At 41.4% G+C, this 27,911-nt stretch overlaps 2 protein-coding genes across 5 annotated transcripts in view; one reads left to right on the forward strand and one right to left on the reverse strand.

The window, feature by feature from the left end:
• The window catches only part of LOC144479079 (uncharacterized), a 47,960-nt gene extending 27,823 nt beyond the window's left edge, over window positions 1-20,137 (reverse strand). The window contains exon 1 of the mRNA XM_078197584.1: window positions 19,670-20,137. Coding sequence (XP_078053710.1) covers window positions 19,670-19,824 — 155 coding nt within the window. The 5' untranslated portion in view covers window positions 19,825-20,137. The remainder of the gene's footprint in view (window positions 1-19,669) is intronic.
• A 3,561-nt stretch (window positions 20,138-23,698) lies between these two features.
• Sfxn2 (sideroflexin 2) lies at window positions 23,699-27,758 on the forward strand. 4 transcript variants are annotated; one of them, XM_078197569.1, is made up of 9 exons: window positions 23,699-23,751; window positions 24,961-25,148; window positions 25,946-26,116; window positions 26,443-26,641; window positions 26,730-26,855; window positions 26,942-27,008; window positions 27,084-27,183; window positions 27,267-27,314; window positions 27,410-27,758. In XM_078197569.1, exons 2-9 carry the CDS (start codon window positions 24,994-24,996, stop codon window positions 27,522-27,524), a joined length of 981 nt encoding a protein of 326 aa, XP_078053695.1. In that variant the 5' UTR covers window positions 23,699-23,751; window positions 24,961-24,993; the 3' UTR covers window positions 27,525-27,758. The 4 variants fall into 4 exon arrangements, with proteins under 4 accessions (XP_078053695.1, XP_078053696.1, XP_078053694.1 ...); XM_078197570.1 differs by having other exon boundaries at window positions 23,702-23,751; window positions 24,958-25,148; XM_078197568.1 differs by having other exon boundaries at window positions 23,708-23,751; window positions 24,893-25,148.
• The last annotated feature ends 153 nt before the right edge of the window (window positions 27,759-27,911 follow it).

Consider the following 27,911-nt stretch of genomic DNA (forward strand, 5'->3'; position numbering starts at 1 on the left):
AATTTACGTGAACCATAAGCGCGAAGAATGGACAGCGGGGAGGTAGCATTTCAACCGAAGAAGCAATCATTTCCGCCACGAAAGGGCCTGACCGGCCAGGATAGCCGAGAGAGTGGAGAGGACGAGCGCCGTGCAAGAGCCGTTCCTATTACAAAATCCTGTGTTTTATGGGAGGATAAAATACAAATATAACTCAGCGCGCGGAGGCACAGGTTTTCCTTTCGCTGTTAATGACATCTGGGGGACCGAGGAGCAGGCGGATGGGTTAGCAACGGGCTCCGTATTGTCGCGAACCCAATATCGTGGCCACCACGTTCGGGGCCGTGGAGCGCCACCATTTTCGAGTCTGATTGATGGCCGCCCTAATGACTCCTTTTGCAAATCGTCGTGGAAATCGTCCATCCTCGTGACTCACTCGGGGGAAAAGCAATATACAGTATATTGTCACCGGGCAACCGGACGTTACTTGCGCGTTACACGAGGCTGGCCGGCATACCGGGTGTCCGAAACTACCGATCAATACTTTCGCGTCTGAATATACTCGCGGGAATGTTCTAAAATTGCTGCGTTAATCGTTCGGCACCGGCAATAAGCAACTAAGTGTAAATTCACTGAAATAGTGTATGCAATAACAAACCTGCGTTAATATACCAAAAACTACGAAACCGTCGATCAATACTTTCACACTAAAAGCATACTCGCAGAAGTATTTAAAAACAGCTGCGTTAATCCTTGGACAGTAGCAATTAGCAACTACATATAAATTCACTGAAATTTAAGTCAATTTAACGGCGTACCTACGTTTATATACCGGGTGTACGAAACCGCCAATCAATACTTTCACGCCCGATTATATCCGTGTTAAAGAATTGCTACGTTAATCTTTCGCTGATAGCAATGATCAACTAAGTGTAAATTTACTGAAACTTGAGTCGATGTAATGGCGCGGCTATGTTCATGTACCGGGTGTTCCAATTGGCCGATCAATACTTTCACGCCTGTGTATACTCGCGGAAGTAGTTAAAAATTCCTGCGTTAATCCTCCGAATTAGCAATAAGCAACTAGGTATAAATTCGCTGAGACACCAGTAAATTCAATAGCAAGCCTACGCACCAAGTGTCCGAAAATATCTTTCAGTAATCTGACGCATAGATAATTACTAGCGCAAACAAGGTTATTTTATCAATTTTTAATAGCAGTTTTTATTTTTAATTACAATTTTTAATAGAGTTATTTCTAAATTGTAAGTTAATGTGGCAGCTGACCAATAAACAGTGTGCAGTTCAAAAACTGTATTTCTCGCTGCAACTGCAAGATAAGGCATTCAATTTTTATGTCATAAACTTAATTTTAGAAGCCCTTGACACACAAATGTAAATATTCACACTGTCTTGTTACCACTGCTGTAAGAAAAAGGTAACTTCGTTTGAAGAAACTGCCATGTTTTTTGATAAATTGGAACAAATGAGACGATAAATATTCACAAAGGGTGATTTACGTACGCCAATTAAAATGTTAACAAATTTAATGACAGAACCACGTAACGGGTGTCCAGGAACACCGATCAATACTCTGACGCCTGGGACTCCTCACATTGGCCAAAATCTCCCGCCACATGTTTTACGGTTAAAAGACAATTCCCGCTCTGCTCAATAGAATCCGATGAAATACGAACGTTGCTCAATTGACTCGATAATACAAGAATATTATAAATAACATGGCATCGTTGTATAATAAAAAAGCAAGAAGACTGACACAAGATTTGATAAAATATTCTTCCAACGAGAGAACCGACTGAGCCGAGAACCAATTTATCGGAGGACACGTCTAACGGGTGTCCGCGATATAACGGGGGAATCGCGAAGAATTCAGGACAGCGAAATGAAGAGAAATGTTCATTAGACCGATATAGAAGTTCACGTACAATTCGCATTGTTGTGGTGTAATTTCGAAAACTGGAACACCGCCGCGGTAATAATTAATGTTCGGCCGTAGCGGCACACGGAACCGGTTCTTTTGTAAAAGAATATGATTGTTCGCGGGCGGACTGCTTTCCAAGTGATTCTTCCACTCTAAAAATACGATTGATGACTAACATGACGGAGACTTTGGAATTGACGGAGAACGACACTCGAACGGTAGAAAGATGTTCATAAGCTGCGCGGACAAAAGTCCTTTATTCCCTCAATCGCGGCTCCTAGTTTCCCCTGTTGTTCGACGTAGTTTCGTGTGCTTTGCGTATTAGGGACGTGCTGGAAACAGTCGCCGGCGCTGCACAGTTGCGTTTCCGCGGCACGAAATGTTTGTAAAATAAAATGTACCACGGTCCTTCTTGATTTTTCTTACGGCGAACGCGATCTCCATCAAATGCGCTGCGATATTGACTTGAACCACTTAATAACCAACCAGCGGATCTGATAAACAAAAATGAACAAGTGGAGTACAAATCATTTATTTTAGCTACATATAACACTAGATCTAAGAGGTCGAACGATTGATTTCACATTTCTATTTCTAAATTATTGAAGTTATAAAAATTCAATAGATTCGGTGAAAAAAATCACAATTTAACAGTAAATCTACCATGCCGGTGAAAATGATCTCTCTCACATTTTATTTTCATATTGTTGAAATTACGAAGACCCTTTCTCAACTAGTCAGCTGTTGCAATCTTATCGGAGAGGGCGTGGCTGTTAGAATATAGTATTATGTTGTAACGGCTGTTTCACTTTTTAATTTCATAACCGACAGTTGAACGATTGAATCATTTCATTTATTCTCAATTTTAGAACTCGATAGAGTCGACGTTAAATGATTACAGTCTTGTAAAGGATAAACGCGTCTTTAGTTAATTCCAGGCTCTCGCGATTGACGCAGATCATTTTCAGTTCGCGCGAGCTAATGACGCGCCACAATTCATGCAGTTTCCAGTATTAACAGGAAATGTAAAACAGCTGCAGCAGCCGGATATTATTTCCGGACGGCAGAAAGTTCCCGTAACGTTACCAGAGTTTAAATAACGTGGAAATTTGAAGGATGGAAATTGCGCTCTGTTTGAGAAAGTCGCGCAATAAGATACGGAAAATGGTATTAATGGAGTAGGTTCTACGGCGGCGTAACATTTCTAGGTCATCCTTTTCCCACCAGGTTCAATATTTCTCCGAGATAAAAGAGCGGATAATATAAGCGATTGAGTAATTCGACGTAAAACGAAGCGCATTGTGCTCCGCGGCCGAGCCGCCGCGGCATCTAGGCGGATTTATGGTTGGGCAACGAAAGGGAGGCGATTATTACGCAAATGGATAGAATAAACGGGGAAAAAAACACGCGTATTATTAACGTCCGATTCCCGCGATCCCACTGTCACCGCTACCAGGTGCCGCTAAAAATATGCCACTGTAAATATAAATTCCGAAGAAGCTTTGGGGAATGCCGGCGCTAATGCGTGAAACCCAAACTTTCACGACAGGTGCCGTTAAAATGTAAAATAGTGTCTAGTTTCGTGCGCGAAAAAAAAAAAAATATGAAAGAGAAAGATTTTTTTTTTTTTCTTTTTCGTAGACAACGACGCGAAAAAATGGCACGAATTTCATCCGCGATTTCGATCGGAGTTTGTGACAGCGACTGTGAAAACCGGAACGTTGCGACGGCCGACGATAAAATGTAATAATGTGAAAATTGTACAAAAAGCGGAAGCGAGGGACGACGATGTTTCGCAACGAAAAAAAATTTCGCGTTTCCGACATTTTATTGTAGTTATTACTGAAAACGCGGCCGGTGAAGTAAAATTCCACGCATTATCGAGAGCTTTATCAGCGATCTCCTGCGAAGATTATGACAATTGCTGATCTCTCTCGACAAACAACGATAAAATAACACAATTTACGAACATAAAATATTTCGGTGAACTTCTTTCCAGCTTAACACGTTCCGTGCCACGTGTACCATTGGTGGTACACGCTTAAATAGTTGTTCGACGCGTTAAAAAAATATTTTACGACAAGTTAGAATGCAAGAAATAATTTTCACCGAAAGAATAGATCCGTAATAAGTCTGCTTCATAGTTATATCGACAATAATTGATAAATAAATATAATATATTGATTTTCAAAGCTCCGATTGACCAGAATGAAGAGTCGACTAAATACAGCTCGGCACGGAACGTGTTAACGAAGAGAAATCCAACTTCCGCAAGCTCTCCAACACTTTTCTCTGCTTATTTTGAAAGCGGACTATGTTCCGTAGAAGATTTATCGGCCGTCTACGATTTAAACTTCGTTCGTTTAAACTTCACTTTACCGGGATAAATAGGATCGGCGATTTAAAAATTCGAACGTTTACTCGACATTAAAAACTTGTTCACCTGTGCCACCGTGTTAATCGTCTCTCTCTCTCCCTCTCTCTCTCTCTGTCTGGTGACCGTTCGCTCGATAAGAATTCAAAGCGCCCTTTGAAAAAGAGAAAAATAAAAGGGGGAAAGCGAAAAGGGCAGAGAGATGTAAAAAAAAGAAACGAAAGAGGTACAGGGTCCCGAAGCTCCATAAAAGTCGGTGACTCACAAACTTTGTCAGTGGCAACAGATTACGATCAGCCGGCACGAAACGGCCGCCTATTAGGCTCATAACTCGAAGACAAAGTAGAAGAATTCGTGCCGTGTGCTCGACTCGTTACAACGTAATTAAGCGTCGTTTCACTTTCGCCCGCAAGTTCGATCCTCCCCTCCCTCCTCCCCTCCCTCCGCCACTTCTCGTCCTTCCGCGCCGAGGGAACTTTGTGGACCGGCATCAAAAGTGCACGGGTCCGGCTAATTAAGAGCGCATTTGCGATAGCCGCGCTCCTTCTTTTTTAATGAATTACCCGAAGATGATGCTCGTCAAACGCGAGGCTTGCGCCCCTAATCGGATTCGCGTAATTCTTCGACGGATCGCTCTTTGGCCGGGTAGAACACCGCCACGCGAGTCTGTGTTCGGACAACGTTCACTTTTATACACGCCACGACAATCTTCATGCTTTTAGCTTTTCTTCGAAAAACGAATAATCGCACGAACAATAATTCGGCGAACGGTACTCGCATCTCTCTGGTTAAATTCACTTGTACGGGTGTGCTTGTTGCGTTTAAATCATAACCTTTCAGTTATTCGGACCGGACAACTATTTGCAGCGTTGATGTATCGTTTTTCAAATTATTCATTGAAAAGTGGTACATATTTATATTTTCCTGGCAAAATCAATATTTATACGAGCACGGTTTTACTGAAAACATTACGTTTTAATTATTCGAACAGGAAAAATAATTAGCACTTTATGTATTTACCTTTTCAAAAACGAATTATTCGCACGAAAAATGATTCTACAAACGACGTTTATATTTTCCTGGTAAAACGAATCTTCGTAGACGGGCTGTTGCATTTGAATCGTTACTTTTTAGTTATCAACGCGATATAAAATTATATCCAATTTCGGTATTTACTTTTTCAAACACGAATTATTCGCGCGGAACATTATTTTACAAACGTTCGCCACATTTTAGCGGGGAAATTAATTTTTCAAAGCGCACCGTTGCATAGAAACCGCCACCGTTTAATCGTTGAGACAATGGAATTATAACTTCGGTAATTACTTTTTCAGCGTTACATTATTTCTTATCCGAACGGGAAATAATTCTACAAATGGTATTTGCATTTCTCTGATAACATTAATTGTTGAATGTGCACCGTTCCGTTCGAAACGACGGCTGCATTTTCAACGACGAATACATCACTACACAGGCGCGGAAAATCTATAAATGGTATCTCCGCGCGTTCTGCAACAATGTTGCATCGTCGGCTATCGTTCGGGACCGCAATATAATCGTTTTCTCCCGCGAAGAAAGGGACGCATAATTAAATAATAATCTCGAGCGTTCTGCTTACTAAAAACGGCTTACTAAACGGCCGGCACAATTTCTCGCGCGTTTTAATTTCCTCGTCCCCGCGCGACCCCGGTGTTTTCTTAACGAAGGAAAATTCGCGACGGAAATTGGAAAAGTTTGATTTGCATAGAGGTCGCCCCGGCGACGGTTAAGAAGCCGTTGACGTTATAAAAGGGTCTCTGTTTCCTTTTATCCGTTCGATCGGATAAAACCGGAGAAATAAAGGACGGCGCGAATTTCGCTTTTTAATCTCAGCTTTTTGTTAATCGACGAAAAGTCGCGAACGTCCACGGATGACCGCGGCCTCGGCACAGCAACGCTCTCGGTGCCGTTACGAAGAAAACGCGAGCCGCGCACTTATTGCCCGACCTAATAAACGGACGTTGATACAGCCATTCGAGCCGTGAAAACGCCCTTAACGCGAGGATACCCGTAATGAATACATACGTCGAGGCGCGAACGCGCGACGAAGAAATTAACAGGCGTCGTCGCCTCGATCTAGGATATTCTTCTTTCCTTTTTCGTGTCGTATTATTTTCGACCGCTCCACGTTTCCCAGGAATCCGTGGCTCTCTATTTGCATAAATATTTATCCGGTCGGCGACGCTTCGCGTGTACTCGTTTATTTATTACTTTAATCGGCCGGGCATTACCGTCGACGCGACGATCAAATGAAAAATAAATACGGTTTACGTTTTATACGATAATTTACGCGGAATTAGCGAAGGACCGAGAGGACGCGCTGAACGCTTGTTGCACGCGTACGAAAATACTTGTTTACCCGGTGTTTAGAGAAACGCGGTATTCGATGGGCAAATTTCTAATAAAGCTGAAGTGGATTTATATGGGAAATAAAAATTGTCCAGTTATAAAATATTCTGTAACTCGTATGAAAATTTTTCTCTCTTTTTATAAGCGTATTATGTCAAATATGTAATGTAACGATATTCTTGTTTTCGTCTTCCGCCTTTATAGCTACTCGTTCGATTCATTTTTCATACAGCGAAATAGTTTATGTAAATGTTGTATTCAAGTAAAAGGGGGAGAATGCAAAACTTCTCGGAGACTAAGCCTCGAATGAGAACGTGTTTTAAAAAGTCCTCGCCCGCGAACGAGAATAATAGAATAAATTAACTAACGTACGAATAAAAATAATCTCTGCCCCGCGGAAAAATTCTCCGGCACACTCTAACGTTTCTCAATGCGAGATAAAAACCCGTAGAAAGCGTTAAACAAAAAAATAACTGCAGAATCGATCGGAACGTAATCTGATCTACATTCTAACGTGCGACACGAAAGGTTAATTACCTTGGTCGAACCAACCATCCGTCTAGCTGGTCTCTGGATATAAAATAAAATTATTACGGCGATATCGGCGCGGCAATGGGCAGTTTATAAGCTACTTTGTAACACAATACAGTTCCTTGTTTCATAAAATAATTGTCAACGTAATCGTGTTAGGTAAGAAGCCGGCGTTGCATCACCGCTCGCGACGACGTCCGTTATTCTTTACCGGAAACGGAAATTATCATGGAAATTTATAAAGTTTCAACGATTCGTTTGACTGTACACCGGGCCGCTGACAAATATAGCATAACCGAATCGCGATCAGATATTACAATGAGCACCGTGTGACTTTTGAATTGTTATTATTATCGTTCGCCGAACACAACCTTGCAGCTTAATCCTCGAACTGCTACAACTGTGACCCTAGTTTCACGTTTCGGTCGTGGAAGTTTATTATAAACCGGTCAGAAGTATAGTGTGCCGCGTTAATATTCGAACACCATCGCATTTGAGAAATTCTTACTCCGTATCTTTACTGTTTGTAGAATTAATGAATTTATAATTTTTTAATAAGTCAGAACACTTACTTTATATTCTAGAAACATAAGAATTATTTACATAATTTGTATGGTTTTATTGTTAGTTGATATTAAATGAACTAGTGCTTAATTTTGACGTTGCAAAAGTATTCGGACACTTTACAAATCATAATCTGGTCCTTAAGAATATACGTATACTTTAACAAAAATAAATCGATGTGAATACTTCGTTGGATTGCCCTTTTTACACGGTTTAATCGTTTAGGCATACTAGAAATAATTTTATTCAAATATTCTAATGGAATACGCGAGCATTCTTCGGTTATTCGCAATTTTAATTCTTCTTCGGACTTTATTGGCGACATTCTGATTCGACGATCTAAGCAATCCGATAAATTTTCAATCGGATTTAGATCTGTTGATCGTGGAGGAGTTTTCAATACTTTTGGGCAATTATATAATAAATATTCTTGAACTATACGTGATTTATGTTTGAAGCCATTATCTTGGTAAAATTTAAAATTGTTACGAATGTTCATATTAATAGCACTTTTTAGTAAATTTTCTTTCAAAACATTTAAATATTTATTTTTGTCTAAAATTTCATCGATAAAAACTAATTCACCCACTCCAGTAGCTGAGACACAACCCCAAACCATCACACTTCCTCCACCGTGTTTCAACGTTGGTTTAAGATTCTTAGTAAGAAGCTCTTCATTAGCTTTACGCCATATAAGTCTGTGCCCATCAGACCCGAAAATATTATATTTGCTTTCGTCTGCAAAAATTACATCTTTCCACCATGTTTCTTCTTTATAAGTGTATTATTTAGCGAAGAGTGATCGCTTCTTTCGATTAATAGCCTTAATACATGACTTTTTCGGACAACTCTGCCATGATATCCATCTTCATGAAGCATCCGACGAATTATTATATTTCGGGATGAATCTTCTTGCCGGTCTCCTAAAAAGACTCTGCTGTAAATTTTGTGGCACTTGAATTAGGGTCTACTTTTATTTTCCTAATAATATTACGTTTATCGCGATCGTTAAGTAAGTTTGGGCGACCTTTTTGAAGGCTAGATTCAATTCTATCCTCACGATTACATCTTCGTACAATGTCCGCGACAGTGCTCTTGCTCAAATTTAATAATATTCCGATTTCTCTTTGCGATTTTCCTTTCTCGCGATGATAATTAACAAGTTGGCGTACATTAAACGAGGTATTGTTCCCTTTACGTGGCATATTCACAACTAATATCCGCAACACGAACCAGATTTGAAGTAAAACTAATTCTATGATATAGTGCTTACATCATATGTTTATAAACATTTCCATCAAGCAAAGTATTCATCTTACAATCATTTATAAACTACAAAGCGTATGGAATGTGCGAATATTTTTGCGTCGTCAAAATTAAGTTCATTTAATAATAATTAACAATAAAACTGTACAAATTATGTAAATGAAACTTATGTTTTTAGAATATAAAGTAAGTGTTCCGACTTATTAAAAAACTTTAAATTCATTAATTATGTATGTGTAACTGTAATTCTTGGAGATGATCTTGAATTAATGATCATTTAATTATCATCAAACCTGGTGGAGCGTTTTCAAAATCTAGAGCTAATTAACGAAAGCAACGAGAAATTTAACGGTGGAACAGATAGAAATATGTTCAAAATCAAAAACGATGTCCCGATGCCAGAATTTGTAATCGAAGCAGAGACTCGTTTGCTAATTAAACGACGCTATTCGCTAATCCGCGAGCGAAAAATGATATCCGCGAGCTAATTAACGAAAACGACCGCAGATTTAACAGCGAAACGGGTAAAAATATTTCAATCACTTGATCGAAGAATAGACTTGTTTGCTAATTAACCCTCTATGGGCTGAATTTTTTTTATTAAATTTTTTAGACTATTTGCAAGATATTTATTTTGATATTTCAAATTGATGGTGTTACCAATCGTCACCAATATTATTATTGGTTATCTCAGGCACCTTGTATAATTAATACGTGTACGTCGTCTTGTGAAAGAGATGCAAATTATTTGGTAAAATGTTGATTTGTTAGCGTGCAATTATTATCTACATTATTTAATTCGTAGTATCTACGAAAATTTTCATCTGCCGTAATCTTTATGTGTTTTATAATACGACTATTGCGTAATGCAGTATAATGCGAGCGTAATATAAAGCCACTGCTATACTTCCTTGATTCGGTCGGCGATGGAACGGGTTAATCGTTGAACGAGATATGACATAAAACGTCACGCGAAGATACAGTAAATTCTCCCTAATTGTTCTTCAGCTTGTAAACAAAGATGGACAATTTTGGAGGAGGGGACACGATTATACAATCCTTGCGGCTCTTTTTTATAGTTGTCGCTATCAAGAACTATAAAAACGAGGCGCAAGGCTCGAATAAACGTGTATCTTCTTCCGAATTTGTCCATTTTTGTTTACAAGCCGAGAGACAATCTCCTGTAATTCGAAGATCAGGGAACTCCTTGATGCCACAATTTTCAATCGTAGATTCGAAATTCACTGATGACTCCATAAACGAGGCATGATCTCGGCGAGCAAATGGCCGAGAGGACCCGTAAATTTAACGGTGGAACAGCATCTCGATTCTAGTCAGACTATAGCCATTAACATTTAATACCCGCATCGAATCGTTGCTAGATAGGAACAGCCGTAAATTCACAGGGATCGATCGATACGTCCCAACTGATGTGCTCGAGGGGTGGCTTCGAAATCATTTCTGGGGCTCCTCTCTCTCTCCTTCGAGGACATTGATTTTGTTGCACGGCCCTTCCCTCCCTCCCCTGGCCCTCCCCCTTCGCCGCAGAAAATACAACGGCGGACGACGACGACGACGGCGACGGGAAATTTTCATGAAAAATGCTTTGCAAACCGTATCTGATCTCCGGGAAAACTCGCGGAAGATCTACGGGATGACGTCCGAGATCTTCCGCGAATTTTCCGTGCCGGTGAACCCCGCGTATAAATAAGTCCGGTAGTCTTTATCTCCGGGGAGCGGCAGTTTGTTAAATAAAAATTCAACCTTGCCGGGCCCCATTTCGCGAGCATCATTTAAAAGGATTGAGATAAATACGAGCGCGGTGGTTGACGTATTTAAAAGAAGATTGAAATAGTTACGCGTCATTTTTTTAAACAAAAGTTGAACCTACTTGCTTCTATCCAGGAGGAATAATTTAAATAAAGATACGAGGAGTTATTAACATAATTAGCCGAGCCGTTTGCTAAATAAGAACAGTTAACTCTGCTTGTTATTTAAAAAGATCGAGGTATTTATTAACAATGGAAGTTGAAGCATTTGTTGTATAAAACTTGAACCTGGTCAGCTTCGTTTTGTGAGAATAATTTCAAAAGATTCGGACAGTTAAACACGCGCGGGTCGGACAATTTGTCGAATAAAGTTTAAAAACCTGGTTACTTCCATTCTGCGAGCATAGTTTAAATAAAGATTTAAATAGCAAAAAACATCGCAGCCGCTAAACGGAGATATAGAACGTGTTCGCGAGTCTCTTTAAAAAGAGGTTGCAGAGTGCCACTATCAGCTAGATAAACAATAATCGCACTTTGATCCTAACGCAACATTTATTCGCTGGTAAGTGCATTTGCAAAAAGCGCTTCAAGACTGTTGCATTATGCAGTATTTTTCCACTTTCGATCGCGGAAAGAATAAATATAAATAATCAATCGGCGAGCCGAATGGACTCGTCCACGATTTTCACGCGCGTTCCTTTGCGAGGAATCTGAATTTTCATGAACGGCTCGGCGACTAAAGCGATGCTTCAGCTGAGAAAAATGATTCATTCGTCTCGCGGACAATGTTCCGTTCCTACGGGATTGTTTGGCGTTAATTAACTTTCCTTGTCGGTCGAAGGAGAATGCAAAAAAACATACCGGAGGCGTTCGAACGCGAGAGCGAACGCGTGGAACGTAAACCCGCGGGTCTCCAAAGGCTCCCTTATTCCTTCCACTTCGCCCCCATCCTCCCCCCTCCCACCGACACCCTCTTTATCTTCTATTTAATGTACCGATAGGATCTTGAGCATGTTTCTCGTCGTTCGTTCGATTCCGCGACGTTTTATCCACACTCGAAAAAATGCTTTATTGTGCTCGCGGTAAGGGAGGAGGAACCGTTTCCATTGAAACAACGACGCTCTGTATAGGAAACTGGAACGGTGAATCCGGAACGCTTTAAAGGAATTTCTATCTAGAGAAAAAAAAAGAGAAGAAGAGCAACGTTTCTCGTCCGAACTACGAAGAAAATTGTATTCGAAGATTTTCATGCCGCGGTAATTACAATGTTGCGTGCGTGAAATTGAACTGTGTTTCTTTCGGAAAAATCCATTAGGCGGGAATATCTTTTCGCACAAAAAGCTTGAACCGTAACGTTGCAAATTCTGCCTTGGACTTTGCCTGCGTAGGCTACTTAACGTTGTCTCATTATCTACAATGTAGATTAGAAAATGCAATATAACGTATAGTTAGGAATTGAAATTCCGTTTCTAACTGCATCGAAGCCACAGAGAATCGCACGAGTTGTAGAACGAGAAGAAACGAGACGATGAAAAGGACGTGTGACGGTATCGAGCAAGAATCGAATTTCGAATGGGATAAGGGCATGGAGAAATAAATGTGCCATAAACTCGGCGAGAATCGGGAACAATGCTCCGGGTACGGCTATTACATCTTTATAACAAATGAGGAGACACGACTGGATCGTACGTATTCAAATCTCGCGAGCACGGTATCGAGGAAGATTAAATTTACATACTGAAGCATTTCTTATCTACTAGTCCGGTCGCGCGGAATACAAAAGTTCACGGAATATGGAAAAGACGCATCTCCCGCTTTGCGTGGGAATCCCGCGAGTTATCGATTTCTGTTCCGCTTTCCTTCCGAAAAATTATCTTCGTGCCCGACTGCATTCTTTAATGCGCGATAAATTCGTGAGCGATTCAACCGAGACATTCCCACGCTTTTTAATCAAAAACCTATCACCTAGATCCTGAGCTGTGTAAACCGCAGAGGATTCAGGCTTTCGAAAAAACCCCAAGATCTTCAGGAAAATAAATTTGAAAAGATCTCGAGGAAAATAAATTTGAAAAGATCTTGGTGCAACATGCAAATTTCACTTTTTTTACGATATCATCCCTGTTACAAGATTTTGGCAGATCAGAAGAACGCACTCGGGTGCTTTCTACACTTTTCCATGAAATAATTTATTGCGGAGGGATGTAAGCCAACGCTTAAGGGTTTAAGTTTGGAAGCAGCCCAACTTTTTGAGGAAAATAAATTTCAGAGAATCTCTTGAACTTGCAGAAGATAAAACAATGGCGATGAAGACAAATTGTTTCGTCGTTTTCTATAATGCACGTTTCTTGACAGCATCTTTTCCATATTCAAAAACCACGTAAGCCAACAATTGAGGGTTAGAGTTTGAGAGAAATCCAACCTTTTAATAAAAATAAAAAGAGGATCTTGGAAACGGTACGGAAGCTACTAAACTCTTTTGACATTTTAGAGAAAATTCAAGCTGCTGTACTCTTTTTTTAAGAATCTACGTGGAACAATTCGTTGAACTCCGTTAAGATATCGTCCTTATTCGAACGAGTCCCCCCGTACCCTATGTAAAGGTAATTTACCCCGGATCGAGCATTGAGGGTGGAAACACGACACAACTAAATCGTCGATAAAAATATCATGCCGTTGAAGATGAACAGTAACGACAACATTTGTTACGCCGTTTCTCGCGGCCCACCCGGTGTGCACTTCCCCCCCTCCCCCCACCCCCGGTCAATTTATTAAGCCCCATTTTGTTTAAGATACCATTCCCGTTCCCAGATTTCGGCGGATAACTCGGATTCCGTGACAGAATCCATCAAGGGACGCCGGCGTATTATTAGCATCGGGATGATACGCTTACGTAATGGAAAAACTGTCGAGACGCGAGCAGCGTCGTTCCTTTTTATTATAGCGTGCGCGGCACACGTGCACACATGCGCGGCCATCGATCACCGGTTTTGTCGAAAAAGTTGCAAATTTTCGCGGAGTTACGACGAAGCTGGGCTAGGTTAGAGAGCGGAGGGAGACGGCTCGAAATCAGAAATTCGTAAGGAGCGCCGTGTGACAAGAGGGTTTGAAGACGAAGAGCAGGCGCGGAGACCGTGGATCGATTGAAAATTGTATTAATATTCGCTCCAGACACCGTCGCGCTCTTCCTACGGAATACCGAAAATTGCTCGGGCGGACGGTTCGCGTTAACAATCCGACGGCCGGCGTCACGTTCGCGTGAGCTCGCCGTGCCACCGATTATCGACCGTTGTCACAGAGACGTGACTTCGTCGACTAATCACTTTACGGCACTCTTGCTTTCGAAATTGATTGATAGATACCGGTGACCGCGAGAGCCGCATCCAGCGGTTTGTCTGTCCATTAAAACGGAGTAAACGTGCACGGCGGCGTCGAATCTTTCGCGGAGAAGCTGCCCGATGCTAAAATTCGATTCGCATCAACGCGTAACCGTCTACAGATTTAGGTAATACGGTGAGCCATCGATTATCCGAGGTGGGTAGAACGACATTAATGTTCCTATTTGGTTACTAAATAACAGTACCACAACTACCGATTTTTACAGTAATTCATTATGCAAATTGGCTGCTTTGGATAACGAAGTGCCGGATAGTCGAGGTTCTATTGTACTCTGGATATCACAGTTCGCTAATATCGCATGGCAATATTGATTTACGTCAGGAGGTAAAAGTCGGCATTAAATAGATCAAGATGCTACACTTTCGAAGTCCACTTAAAAGTAATCCATTTTACATAGAGCTCCGAGTACTGATTAAACGGGCATTTATTGGATGAGCGCAATTGTCTGTACAAACACGATGTGTTCTTACAAGAAAATCTACTTACGGCAGAAACTGGATATTATTTACGCTGTCTAAAGATTCGAGTAATAATCTAGCATACTCTTAAACGGATGAAGCAGTGCTATGCACTTCGGAAATACAATTTAAAATTCCACTTAAAAATCACACATTCTACAAGGACTTCTAAGTGCTAATTAAAGAAATAACTTAATGGATGAGTGAAAAAGGTCTCACGAATTTGATATATTCCTGAAATAAATTTAAAAGCGAACGCTATCAGGTACATGCATTTGCGCAATGCACGAGTTTCATGTTATAACTAGACTGCGGAACATTTGCGCAAAACAAAAATAATCTAAGCTAATTACAAGGAGTATAAGTTAAATGAAAATGTATTTCCGCTTTAAAACTGAGGGAACTGCGAATTTTACGCATCTATGACTATGATACAAAATAATTACAACATTTCAAGGATCTAAAGCATCGCGTTGAACTTGATGAAGTAGTTTAGGAAATAAAAAATCGAGTTATTTCTACATCGTGCGATGAATGCAGAAAGTTTTTATTTAGCATAAAAAACCCTCATCGATGAACGTCGTTGGCAATGAAACTGTTTTTAAAATGATTCACAATTATTGCCTGTAACAGAAAGACGTTTCGCTATAATGTAACGTGCTACAGTATTTGCAATAAAAGTAGCCGCGAGTTGTGCCGCGTTCCCGCAAATTCGTGGAGCAAAATGTAATTCGGTCGGAGACGTTAACGAAAGACGCGCGAGAACGAGCGAGTTTGTTTTCGACGGTGCAATTGGTAACGCGGAAGTCTGCTCGAGTTTAGCCGACCTTATTTCGGCAGTTCGTCCTATATTAATCGCGGCGCACGAAAAAGCTGGGAACCGCGAGCTTTTTCGCAGGATCGGCCCGAGGTCCTGGGGATTTCGCGAATATTTCGAGCGGTCCGGATAGTTTGGCCGAACTATATTCCACGTTTCACGGACAGGACGAGATTATTGCTCGAGTTCTTATCGTTCGTTGCGCGTCCCGTTGTAAACGTTATGGTAATACATACAATTAAACAGGGAAAATGAGCTCGATAAAATCAACTTCGCCTAGGAGGACCCGGAATGCCGCGCGTAGATACGGGGCCGGAATCGTGTTAATTAAAAATTTTGCTGAACTTCGTGTTCGCGAAATAAAACAAAAAAAAGAGCTAACACGTGACCGGTGGTACGACGACGGGGCTGGAACCGACCGAGGGAGGCTCGGTATCTTTCCTAATTGGTAGGTCGAAGGCCATTCATTAAATTTTTTTTGTCCGATGTTATGAAATTCGTATCCCCGTGCGACATATACTTTTCGCGGAGATATGTATTTCGACAATGTGCATACTCGGTGGTTGACCTGTGCCCGCTCTTATGAATTATACGAGTGAGAAAGGAACGATCCACTTCTCGCGATATTTTCCAATAAAGGATAATTACAATTTGGTTCCTGGCGTCTCTTATGAATAATTTGATCGATAAAGAATCGAGGCGAATCAAAACAAAATATTTCCTCGAGCATCCTTCCCCGACATTTCAATATTCATGTAATCTCGAATTCCAGATAATCAAGATCGAAGATCTAAACAGCGAGATATCGAGTTAACGTCAAGAAAAGCGGGATACTCCATTTAAATATTTTGAATATTGTCCGCAGATAATGAATATTAAAATACTTTTCAGTAGCAACGATGCATAAATCATGCGGCCCCTCGATGAAATTCCTCGCTATAGTAATTACATGTTCGAGTAAGCCCCATTGTAAAATCATTCGATTAATTTCCTAAACGTGGGTCTGAAAAATTGCGAACGTGTTTCAATGGAGGATTAATTGCTGTCAATTAATCGCGCAGCGTCAGGAATAACGATACGAAGACGCGTAATTAAACTTCGGTGAAGTTTATTAAATCATAACGCCCAATATCCGCGGGTTTCGAATGTTAATATCCTAGAATTTATGGGAACGCCGTTGACGGACGGTAAATAGAAACTGATGAACGCTCTAAAACAGCAACGGACGCCGAAAAAATATTTTTAAATTGTAATAGGCGCGCACAACACGGAGCTGCAGGCAGAAAATATTGCCGTATTCGCCGTGCATGCGACTCGATTTTCGCACGCCGATCGGTCAATTTTAACTGGCCCAAAGTGAATCGAATTATGGACGATCATCGAGGCCTGGCGCAGCACCATGATCTGGTACAACCATAAAAGACTTTTGAGCAGCTGGGATCGGTCTGTGTCAAACCGAATATTTTCACTGCGGTGAAGTGAAATCAGCAATGACTGTACGAACGTGCCAGCGCTGGCGAGCATGACTCACTCTACTGACTTTGAGTCCCTATCAAACCCTGAGGTAATATCTGCATCAGTGTTATTCATGCTTTTCACGACGAAAAAGGATTAGAACGACAAAGAAAAGGTGACGGCATAGAAACATGCAAATTGTCAGGCTCAACATACATTTCGCATAAATCCCCGGTCGTTTGGAGAGATTTCAAGAGATCTTAGTGAAAGAACTGTTGCAGCATAGCGATGCAGACAGAGTTGCTTTACGATTCGAATGAAAAATGTGGAAGGTACACTTTGGTCTTTCATTTTCTCTTGGCACAATGTAGACATTCATTTATAAGTAATCTCGAGCCGCTGTTTCGAGTGCAGATATTTCTTTCCCGACTGATAAAGTCAAGTCAGTTGAATTTTCATGACTATCGTTCTACAAAGGCTCGAGCGTCTCTCAACATCTTTCTAATTTTACGAGAAGATTTTGAATTTTTTTTACATTAATTGCCGAAGTCAGCGAATATGAATTCGAAAACAAGATATAATATTAAAGATATCCAGCGTTCGTAATTCATGTTTAATTTATGAGGCCCTGACTTAAGCTAATAATCGCCATAAGCCAAGCAGCGAACAGTCCATACGAAAATAGACACACTGAATAACTATAGTGTAGAGAGTACAATGTACTCTTGTCGATTTTAATTGTCCACGTTAATGGTACTCAAGTCCAGTACTATTTACCTCGATCCACTTAACTCTGCTTGTGTTAAAAAGAACATTCAAAGACGTATCTTGGAACAGATTTCACAGGAAAATTCTAGGGTACAAATTAAACATTTCGAAGTAATGGTTACCATTTCGTCACTCCTCGTCCGCAGCCGCATAACTGGCCTAATCTTTTAAATCAAAGGTAATCAATCTTCCTGGCCCCAGCAGCGCAAAACCCCCCAAATAAAATACTAAAATAAAGCTTAATTGCAAAGTGAATATTACATTACTCCACACACCCAAAACCGTATGTAGATGCATGCGAACTTGTGACTAATCACATTCCAATTACGCTACACTGCAATTACCTGTACAGATACCCTATTGCGAATGTTGGAAGTTAATGAATACAAAATACCGCACGAATTCCGAATTTGCGGCGGGCATCCTGTACATCAATCACAGACCGAAATCATGTGACCAGCCTGCCTATCAAGCCTGTATCAAAGAATTCCACTTAATCTCCCCGATTACATACGAGTTCAACCTTACAGTCGGTGAGTAAAAACAATATACAACTACCAACGCTAAACCATAAGGGTAACCTCCACGAAACACCGGAACTCGTATTTTTACTCGATTTCCAACTCGAGTATACAAAATTCTGGTGTATTTGGATGAAAAAATAAGCACGTTAACCAACCGCAAACACGACATTTGCAACGCAAATGAAATAGTCGACTATTTCGACCGTATATTCAAGCCCATATGGTCGAACTTCTCGAGTCATAATTCCACCCCCCTTCCAATGGCTCTATTGTCACGGTAAGTATCCATAATCTCTTGGACCATGAAGAAACAAAGTCAGCATAAAAACAGTGTACAACTCCCCCCCACCGCCGAGAAGGAGCAGCGAACAAAAAGGGGGAGAAGGGGGGCAAGTTGTCCGAGGCGGAATGCCACGCTTATTCGTCGAATAAATAGAATTTTAATGAACGACCGGCTTCTTTCACAATCGTAAAAAAGTTCGAGCGAGAGGTTGGCGCGAGTCGCGAGGCGCGAGTCATCGTAAAACTACTTCCGTTTGCAGAACAAAAGCCGCTTTACGAGAAGACTTACGACATGCGGGGCACGTAACGGCACGGCGAAACGGCCACCCCGTTTTCGCTGGAAATCTTGGGAGCGTGAAGCTCCCATGCCCATATCTTCTGGTGTTCTAATCGTAAAGAAGGGAGAAAAAGAAAGAGAGGAGTCGAAGGAGAAAAGTCCACCCACGGCTCGGCCGGACCGGAAGTGTCAACCGAGGCTCGCATCGTCTTGGATCTCCACGGTCGAAAAACCACCACTGGCCGCGGTGATGTTACATGGAAAGACGACCGAACGGTCCACCGAAGGATCCTTCAAAACATCCACTGTTTTTCTAGCGACGTCCACGCGAACGCGACATCATACTCTCTGTACACGACAATAGGACACTTTAGCTTAGCACACACGGCAGGGTCTTCGCAACGTTGAAAATAAAAGCGACGACCGACGGTAGATTTCCAACGTCGGCCGTCGCTCGCCGTCGGACCGCTCGAAATGCGGGTAGGCTTTAATCGCGCACACGGCCGCGGCCGGGTGTCATCATAGCAGTTCACTTGTGTTCTTATCGAGCACGTTTCACAGAGAAACACCAAACCAGCCGGGATTTCACGGTATACTCTCGCCTCGGGGACAACACACTTTTATGCGTCTTTGCACACGCGAGAAAACAATCGCGGACCACGAGACGATTCGCGAGCACAGCATAACACTGTCGTCGCCTCGGCTCATCCGGTTCCTTCGGTCTTGGTCTCGGCGTGGACGAATCCTTAATCGCAGGAAACTCCTGGTGACAAAGGAGTTCGGCACACGACGGGAACGGAGGCTTGGTAGTTCGGACAGGGTCAGGGGAAGAAGAGTCGGGACACGAAGAAGAAGTTCTCGTCTAGCTAGCACGCTTACCTCTTGGTGGCGTCGAGCAATGCGCCCTGGAAGCACTTGGCACCGTGGACGAAGGACACGACGACGATGTCCGGCAGCGCGGACTCGACGGTCACGAGGATCTTGTCGCCCCTGGCGAGCGTGAGCGCGGACAGGGCCACCGTGTCCGCCGCCATCTTGGCTCGTTAGAATTATTGCTCCTCGCCGTGTCGAGGCCCGTCGTCTCTCTCTCAGCGGATGACGTGAGGAGCGGCTGGGGCTGCCTCACTCTCCTCCGTGTGTACGGAGGCCATGGGCTCTCCGAGGCATGCTAGGGGTGGGGGAGACAGGAGGGCAGTCTCTGGCTGTTTGCTTGCTCGCTTGCTCGCTCGTTCGCTCGCTTGCTTTCCTAGCTGCCACCACCGCCAGCCGCGCCGCGTTGAAACGTCCACGCACAGCTGGCCACAACCGAACCAACGCGCATGCGCCGGCCTCTACCCCCCACTACGATCGACCAAGGACGTATCACTCTACCCACGATGCCCCGGTCACCTTCCCTGAAATCGGAATTTCGGATTAGAATTGTTCTATTGCTGTTAATTCATTGGTTCGCTTAATGATATCTTTTAAAAAATTTCATTTCTCTGTGTGTCTATTTGGAGAACTTTGTAAGTTAACCTTGGTGTTCGATGATTCTTTACTAAATCATCGACAATTCTGTTAAAAAGATTCTGTTTCTTTCTCTTTAATTTTTCTCGTGTAAAGCAACACCATCGGTACATGAGTAACCATACTTGGAAATTTTCTTGATTATTGATAATAGTAGTGAGCAATACATAATGCTTTATCGATATCCAGAATTACAATTGTGTGCTTATTAGAGATACTTAAAATAGCTAATATATGTACGTATGTTGCCATCGTACGTTGCCTGTATATCGAAAAATCAACTAGTCATGTCAACGTGTACCACATTTTCAGTAATGATGACAAATGCGCTACGATTCGCTTACAACAAATCACGATAAATTTGCTAAACTAACAAATTACGACGGAGAAGCTACTATAACTGCGTAAAAGTATTTCTTGTCAATCTTAATACGATAACGTATCAGTGATCTTTTAAAAAGGATTAGAAAGGAACAATGCTCTCTACCCTATTGACTCCAATATGGTATTCTAAAATGAGGCCCAAGACGAAAAATTTATTTAATGTAATCTCTCTACGGCACTGTGTTACTTTGTCCCAGGACCGTACGGTTAAATCCATGTCACCCTTCTCTCGCAGCGTACAAACAAATCCTCCAAAGGGTTGGCTTTTCGTTGAAAAGTAAAAATATTCCTTTTGAAACGTGTCTCCTTGCTTATTTTTCATTAAGCAATTTTTATTCTTTTTATTCTTATTTCAAATTTTCCTTGCATACTCTGCGTGTCCAGTCTAGATACAATACTCACAAATACGGACTTTTCGGAAGCATTCTTTCTACGTAGCATAGTGGAAAATACCTGAAAGAATGAGCTGCGATTTTCTGTAAGCGATTTTATTAGCGGCGTTATGACTCCTATCTGTTAATCACGAAATAGTTTTAATATTTCGTATTTTTTTCATTTGGAGTCTCTCCCTCTCTCTCTCTCTCTCTCTCTCTCTCTCTCTCTCTCTCTCTCTCTCCCTCTCTATCTCTCTCTGAAGAGAGAAAAAAAAGATTATCAGCTACCACATGTGGCACTCCCTTTTTTGGTCGCTTTGCATATGGCCACTTGTAGGTCCAACAAAGAGGACGTGGCATCTTTAATTTTCAAATGATTCCACCGCGTTGAGGATCTTCAGCTCTGTCCTTCTAATCGACGTTAATTGGAACAACGTCGAACATGTTTCCAACTCGAGCTTACTCGATTCCTATCATGCGACAGGAATGCGTTTCTCCAAGTTAGATTTTCTTGAGTCTAACTTAAGTGGGCGGTTAAGTTGTTTCAAGAGAAATGATTCGACTTGAACGAGCTTTCTTCCAAATTATGCATAATATTAAGCAATTTATTTTTAAGTATACCAATAATATGATTTATCGAGTTTAGTTATCGGATTCTCGTTCGCTGCTACACAATTTTTTCCAAGATAAAAGTCGGCGAAACAAATAATTCTGGAACCTTATACTCCAACAAGGGCTGACGATTACGAAATGTCAGTCGTTTATAGATCATGATATAAATTGCTCAACACCAAAATTTCCAATATTCGACATAAAAACGTGATCGTACCAGAAAAGTATAGTTCGCATTCAGTTCATATGACTAGACTACTATCTTGCCATCGTTTGCCACTTCAAAATTATAAAATACGTTGAACAATAAAATTTTATGGTTCGCGGGCATCCATTAGTCACGGAACCTGTACCGGATGTGTACAGGAAAAAGAGCTAAGCTCAACGGTCAGATAGTACTAAACGAAATTACATCATAAATATTACGAAATAATAATTCGTGACAGTTTTAGCCACAATATGGTGACGCGTGACGAACGAGGTCGAGTTCTACTTTTCGCGAGCACGGAAGCGTACACAGCTTTAGCCGGCCTGGCCTCGTGCATCAACTTTTCGTTCTGTTACCGGAGTTGCAAACAAAAAGAACCGGAATGCGAGCCGCGCGGATAGACGAACGGACGACACCGAGGGTGCCGGGTGTCGCGAAAAGAAAATCACGGCACGAACATTTCTGGAATTCGACAGGAACGCCCGTGAACTTGATTTTGCTCGTTGACCTCCATGCCAAGGCGTAATTTAAGCTTTCTCTGGGCGCTTTGTTTCATAACATTAACAAAGATATTCTCTAGTCGATGTTCGAACGAAACCACGCCGAGGAAAAAAAGAAAAGAGGATGAAAACGATATACGAAGAAGCTTAGGCTGCCGACTAAGTTGCCGATCTAATAAGCTTCGGCGGCGCTGGCTCGCACATTATTTCAAATACTTATTCATGTTAGTTTAAATCCTGTGTACAGCTTTGAAAGCAGCATTTCTTATTTATTACGATAAATATCCAAGATAAAAAAAATATATATATTTATATATTCTGTTTCATGAAAATGAATTCATGAATACATGTTTTGGATATGCTTCTAAATATTTAATATACTACACGTAACGTTTCAAACGCTTAAGTTTAGAATATTATACCTGATCTGTGTGTCGTCTACTGCTCTAGATGGCGCTTGAAATATTTTGTCTCCAAATTGTAGTCTGCTGTAGTGAGTTTTGTTTGCATAAACCAATACTACAACGGCAATGTTTAGTAAATAGAATCGTAATGGTGCACACATGTGTGTATCTTCGATATTAGCTCTATATTGTCAATATTATTGCGCAACTCCGAATATTGCGCACTCTATATCGAGCGTTTAGGGCGTTCTTCAAACAGCCACGTTATTGGGAAACGTGTGCGTGTCTAATAATCCTTGTAAATAAAAATGTTACCTTAATGAGAGACATTATGGGAAAGTAAAACCGATCGTAAAAGACGGTTGTTGTGAAATATATTTAATAAGAATGCATGACATTTAAAACGGACTCAGCCCTTCAGGGCATTAGTCTTTTACGCCGATATAATTCATGTTTATTACACTGACACGACTCTGCGTTTCAACACAGGATATTATACAAAGTGAAATCACTATTAGCAAAACCAGCGTCCCAATTAATCGCTATTACCGAGCAAAAATCAACGCGTCGATTTCTTCATTTCTTAATCGGCACAATTATTCAGAGAAAGATAGACGTACCTATTCCGGACTTTGTCAATTTCCTGGGAAGCATCTTTTGTCTTAATCGCATATCAGGCGACATCCCTTAAGGAAAAACTTCTCCGAAATTATCGATCCTTTTCTTATCCGTGAAAGTTAATCACACAATGCTCCCTACGAGAGGGAAAAGGATCGTAGTCATGGGGCGCGTAGAATGGACGATAATAACAATAATAAAGGAATCGGCTATGGGGAGGGAGAAGTTTTCAGGTGCGTATCGGGACGGGCGGTTCCCCGCGCAGGGCGCCGATCCGATCAGCTGGTTGGTGCGCTGTCTCCCGGTGAACACCAGAACAGAGTTGGCTCTCCAGCGGTGATCCGCGCATTTGACGGTAAGCTGGCAAAAAAATTTCATTCTCGCTGGACAACAGGCGTTACATAATTCGACAAGGTGCACGTGTTATTTATCGGTGCTGCTAGATACCGGGGAAAAAGGGAAAGAACGGAGCCCGGGCAATTCGAGATTCCTTTTCTTGAATGAAAATGTGCCGGTAGTCCGACGCAAATTGGGGCGTTCGCCGTTGGCCCCTTCCGTCGACGTCTGCAGATAGTCGATAATCGGGCTGCAAATGACGCACAAAATTTTCATCGGAACGTGAAGTGGCGCGTTCGCGGTGCAGAACGGTGTTTCTCGAGGAAATAAAGTCCAGTGATGTTTGTGCCACAAAAACCAGTCATGCACGCAAGGCGACAGCTGTGCTCGTCGGACATTGGTATCCGTCGCAGATTCTAGCACATTTTGGGCAAGCTGACGCTGACAGGCGTCGCGCTGGGCGCGTCGGTCTTGCGGCACGGCCCTGTGCGTACCGCTGCTCGCCACTGACAAAATTGAATAGCTCACGTGCGTTCGAATAACATCGATCGATAGATCCGATTCAACATTTGTTTTAATTCCTTATCGGCCTAAAAAAGTTACACGCCTTGTAGGCGCATTATCACGTAAAACAATGTTAAATAATCGATAAACATCGGCCATCGGGTCGACTATCGTATATCTAGCATGCTACGTTTAAATGCTCGGCGGTACCGTTGATTTAAATGACGCGAAAGCATTCGTAACACAATTTTGGTTACGGGGGAACCGTGTCAACCTTGGATGCTCTTGCACGTTGGAATATGTTTGTGGCACGATAAGATAACGCGGCGAAATAAAATTGGCTCGGTCTGTTTACATGGAGCGATAGTGGGAGCGGAATCATTTTCACACAGAAAGCGAACAATATATCTAAATTCTAATGATCTTGCTCATATCGGGTTTCAAAGTGATTGTAATCGAATAAGTTCCTCTGTTCGATCAACCACGAGTTTGGACAATTTTTAAAACAGTATATGGTAGTTGTATCTGAATCCATTAACGAGAAAAATACACGATTTTATCGTGTGAGAATATTATAACTATCTTGGCGCGGTTAGTCGCGGCTGCCAGCTATAAATATGCCGTTAGGTCACCCTATTGTTTCTAATATTTTTAAGTATAGTACCTTGATGAAAGGCAGCCCGAACCTCGTCTTATCAGCGGCGTTTCGCGTCTGTTGAAGAAGGATTGAGACGACTGTGGAACCCGATCTAGAAAAATGGGAGAAGAAAGGCTGGACATAGAGAAACCACTCTGGGATCAGACGACTTTCGAGGGTAGATGGAAACACTTCGCCTGGGTAACTGACTTCCGAACTTGCACAGTTCCCGAGTCCGAGTTGCTCGAAGCGAAGAAATTATGCGAAGACTATAAGTGAGTAGACGACGGTGAAGACTGGTCGATCCTGCTTGAACACGGTCCAATTTTGCCCGAATATAAGGCTCACGGTTCAGAAATAGGCCCGATTAAGAGAAACGCGAAAATTGATTATGGGATGACCCATTTCGACCTATCAATGGTATTCAATACGCATGCTTCAACGGTGTTCACCGTTTTACGGATGGAACGCGCGAAGTTAGTTCGTATCCTCGAATTAGAAATCGCACTCCTTCGTTAATTCAATTTGTCAATTGTTCAGTCGCACATTGTTTCAAGCATTGAACACGTTCGATGGGATGTACACGCATCTATTGATGGAGTGGTCTTAAACAAAGTATTCTTCTTTAAAGATTTTTATACGAAATATAGGTCACCCTAAAAACAGACAAAGACAATTTCATGAGAGGAGGAAGTAATAAGAAATGAAATCAAAACAGATTGCTAACACTGATTACGAAAATAATAAAATAAACAGTCTGTAATAGAACTATATCTAATCAAGGAATATTTTTACATCATAGATTAGTTCTCTTGATAACATAAACGCTGGAGTGAATAGCGCCTGCTTAACCATTATTACTGTTAAATATAGTAATAAAAGAAATCATAAGTATAAACTTGCAGCACTTCGATGCTTTTAAAAACGAATTCGCTTATCTTTTCATAGAACAACGAACAATATTTTGTATCAAAGATTATTTTTTGAGAATTTTTATGGTGATACGGACTGTACTGATAGTCGCATGTTTCTTTCTACGTGTACGAAAATCAATAGCCAGTTTATCCCTTAGATTTGGGAAAGAGCCAGCTGGTACAACCCGAGAGCAGATCATCTATGCTAAGAAGCTTTACGAGTCGGCCTTTCATCCCGACACCGGTGACCTGCAGAATGTCTTTGGCAGAATGTCCTTCCAAGTGCCAGGTGGAATGGCTGTGACCGGTGCTATGCTTCAATTCTACAAGTAAATCTCCTCTCGCTGCGTCTGCTTACAGATTAAACTTCCGCTGACGCGGATTCATGAATATTCCAGCATAATTTATTGTACTTTTGCTTCACGAAATAACGTAACATCTACATATAATATTTAATAACCAACGTACAATAATATTAATGAATCGCGAACAGCGGATGTCGTCTCAAATTATCTGCAAATTAATGGAAAATTTGAATGATTGATATTATCAACATAGTGTTGATTATATCTTTGATAGAACCCGATAATCAAAATTTTCTACCGCTAAGATAGTCGTTTCTATAAATAGATAAGTTGTGGTATTATGTTTGTAGAACAAACACAGCTGTAATTTTCTGGCAATGGGTGAATCAATCGTTCAACGCTCTAGTCAATTACACCAACAGAAATGCGAACAGTCCCACTACCGAGCTTCAATTAGGGGTTGCTTATGCGAGCGCTACCACGGCTGCTATGATAACAGCGATAGGATGTAAATCGTTTTGGGGAAGACGTGCGAATCCACTTATGGCGGTAAGAAATTTCAGATCTTTCCCTACACTCTGAATCATCTTGCTTGCAATATGTACGCAAAAAAAGAAAGAACAATTTATATTGACAGCGTTATGTGCCATTCGCTGCAGTCGCCGCGGCCAATTGCGTGAACATTCCTTTGATGAGACAGAATGAAATCAGCCAAGGAATCGAGATCGCTGACGATAAAGGCAACAAACTCACAAAGTCAAAGGTACGCTTGCTAATTACAATAACGGTATGAGAAACGCTGTAACTAACACGCGTCGAATGATCAAACGATTGGCTCGCTCATTTCAGCTAGCTGCAGTCAAAGGTATCAGTGAAGTGGTCGTCTCGAGAATCATCATGTGTGCACCCGGCATGCGTAAGTGAAACAAAGAAATTATAAACAACTATTTTTAATGTTGATCTTTAATGAAATTCAAATTCTCTTTCTTAGTGATTCTTCCACCTATAATGGCGAGACTTGAGAAGTACCGTTTTATGCAATGCATTAAGCCTTTACACGCACCGATACAAGTTTTGATGGTCGGCTGTTTGTAAGTAATTTTATAATGGTTATTTTTCATACAGATTATATAACTATTTCGAAATACGTAATAATTTTATTATAATTTTGCAGCCTGACGTTCATGGTGCCCACAGCATGTGCATTGTTCCCACAAAACTGGTAAGAAACAAGCGAAACTTCGATTATGTCTTTTTGTTAACGACAACATAGTAAAATCGTCAACAGATATTCTATTTGTACGTGTTGTTTTACAGTTCAATCAAGTCGAGCACTCTAGAACGTTGGGAGTCCGAGAATTACGAAACGCTGAAGAAAAATTGCGGAAACAGGGATATACCTACGTACTTATACTTCAACAAAGGTTTATAAGTGTACAAACGTTTAGTCGTGGTAAAAAATGATCGCAGATGATAGCTTAAGTCGCACCCTACGAGAATTATAGCGGTTTGTTTTACTTATGGAATTGAAATTGTCGCGTACGACACGAATTTCACGTACTTGTAGTTTTCTGCTGGTTCAGAGGATGATTATACTCATTGCCGGTTAACCGATGACAATACATGCATTTCGAGTGAACTTTTATTCCGGTGTAATACAGTATATAGATTTATTTTACGTGACGCTTCGTTACACTACGACACCCCATTTTGATATTTAATTTAAATTTCCTCGGTGAGCAACGATTGTTTTAATGACGCATATATTAATATTGCAAAACACAGGCGATTCTACCTTGTAATTTCGGTGGCATCCTAT

This window comes from Augochlora pura, chromosome 3, assembly GCF_028453695.1.
Source record: "Augochlora pura isolate Apur16 chromosome 3, APUR_v2.2.1, whole genome shotgun sequence".
Lineage (NCBI taxonomy): Eukaryota > Metazoa > Arthropoda > Insecta > Hymenoptera > Halictidae > Augochlora > Augochlora pura.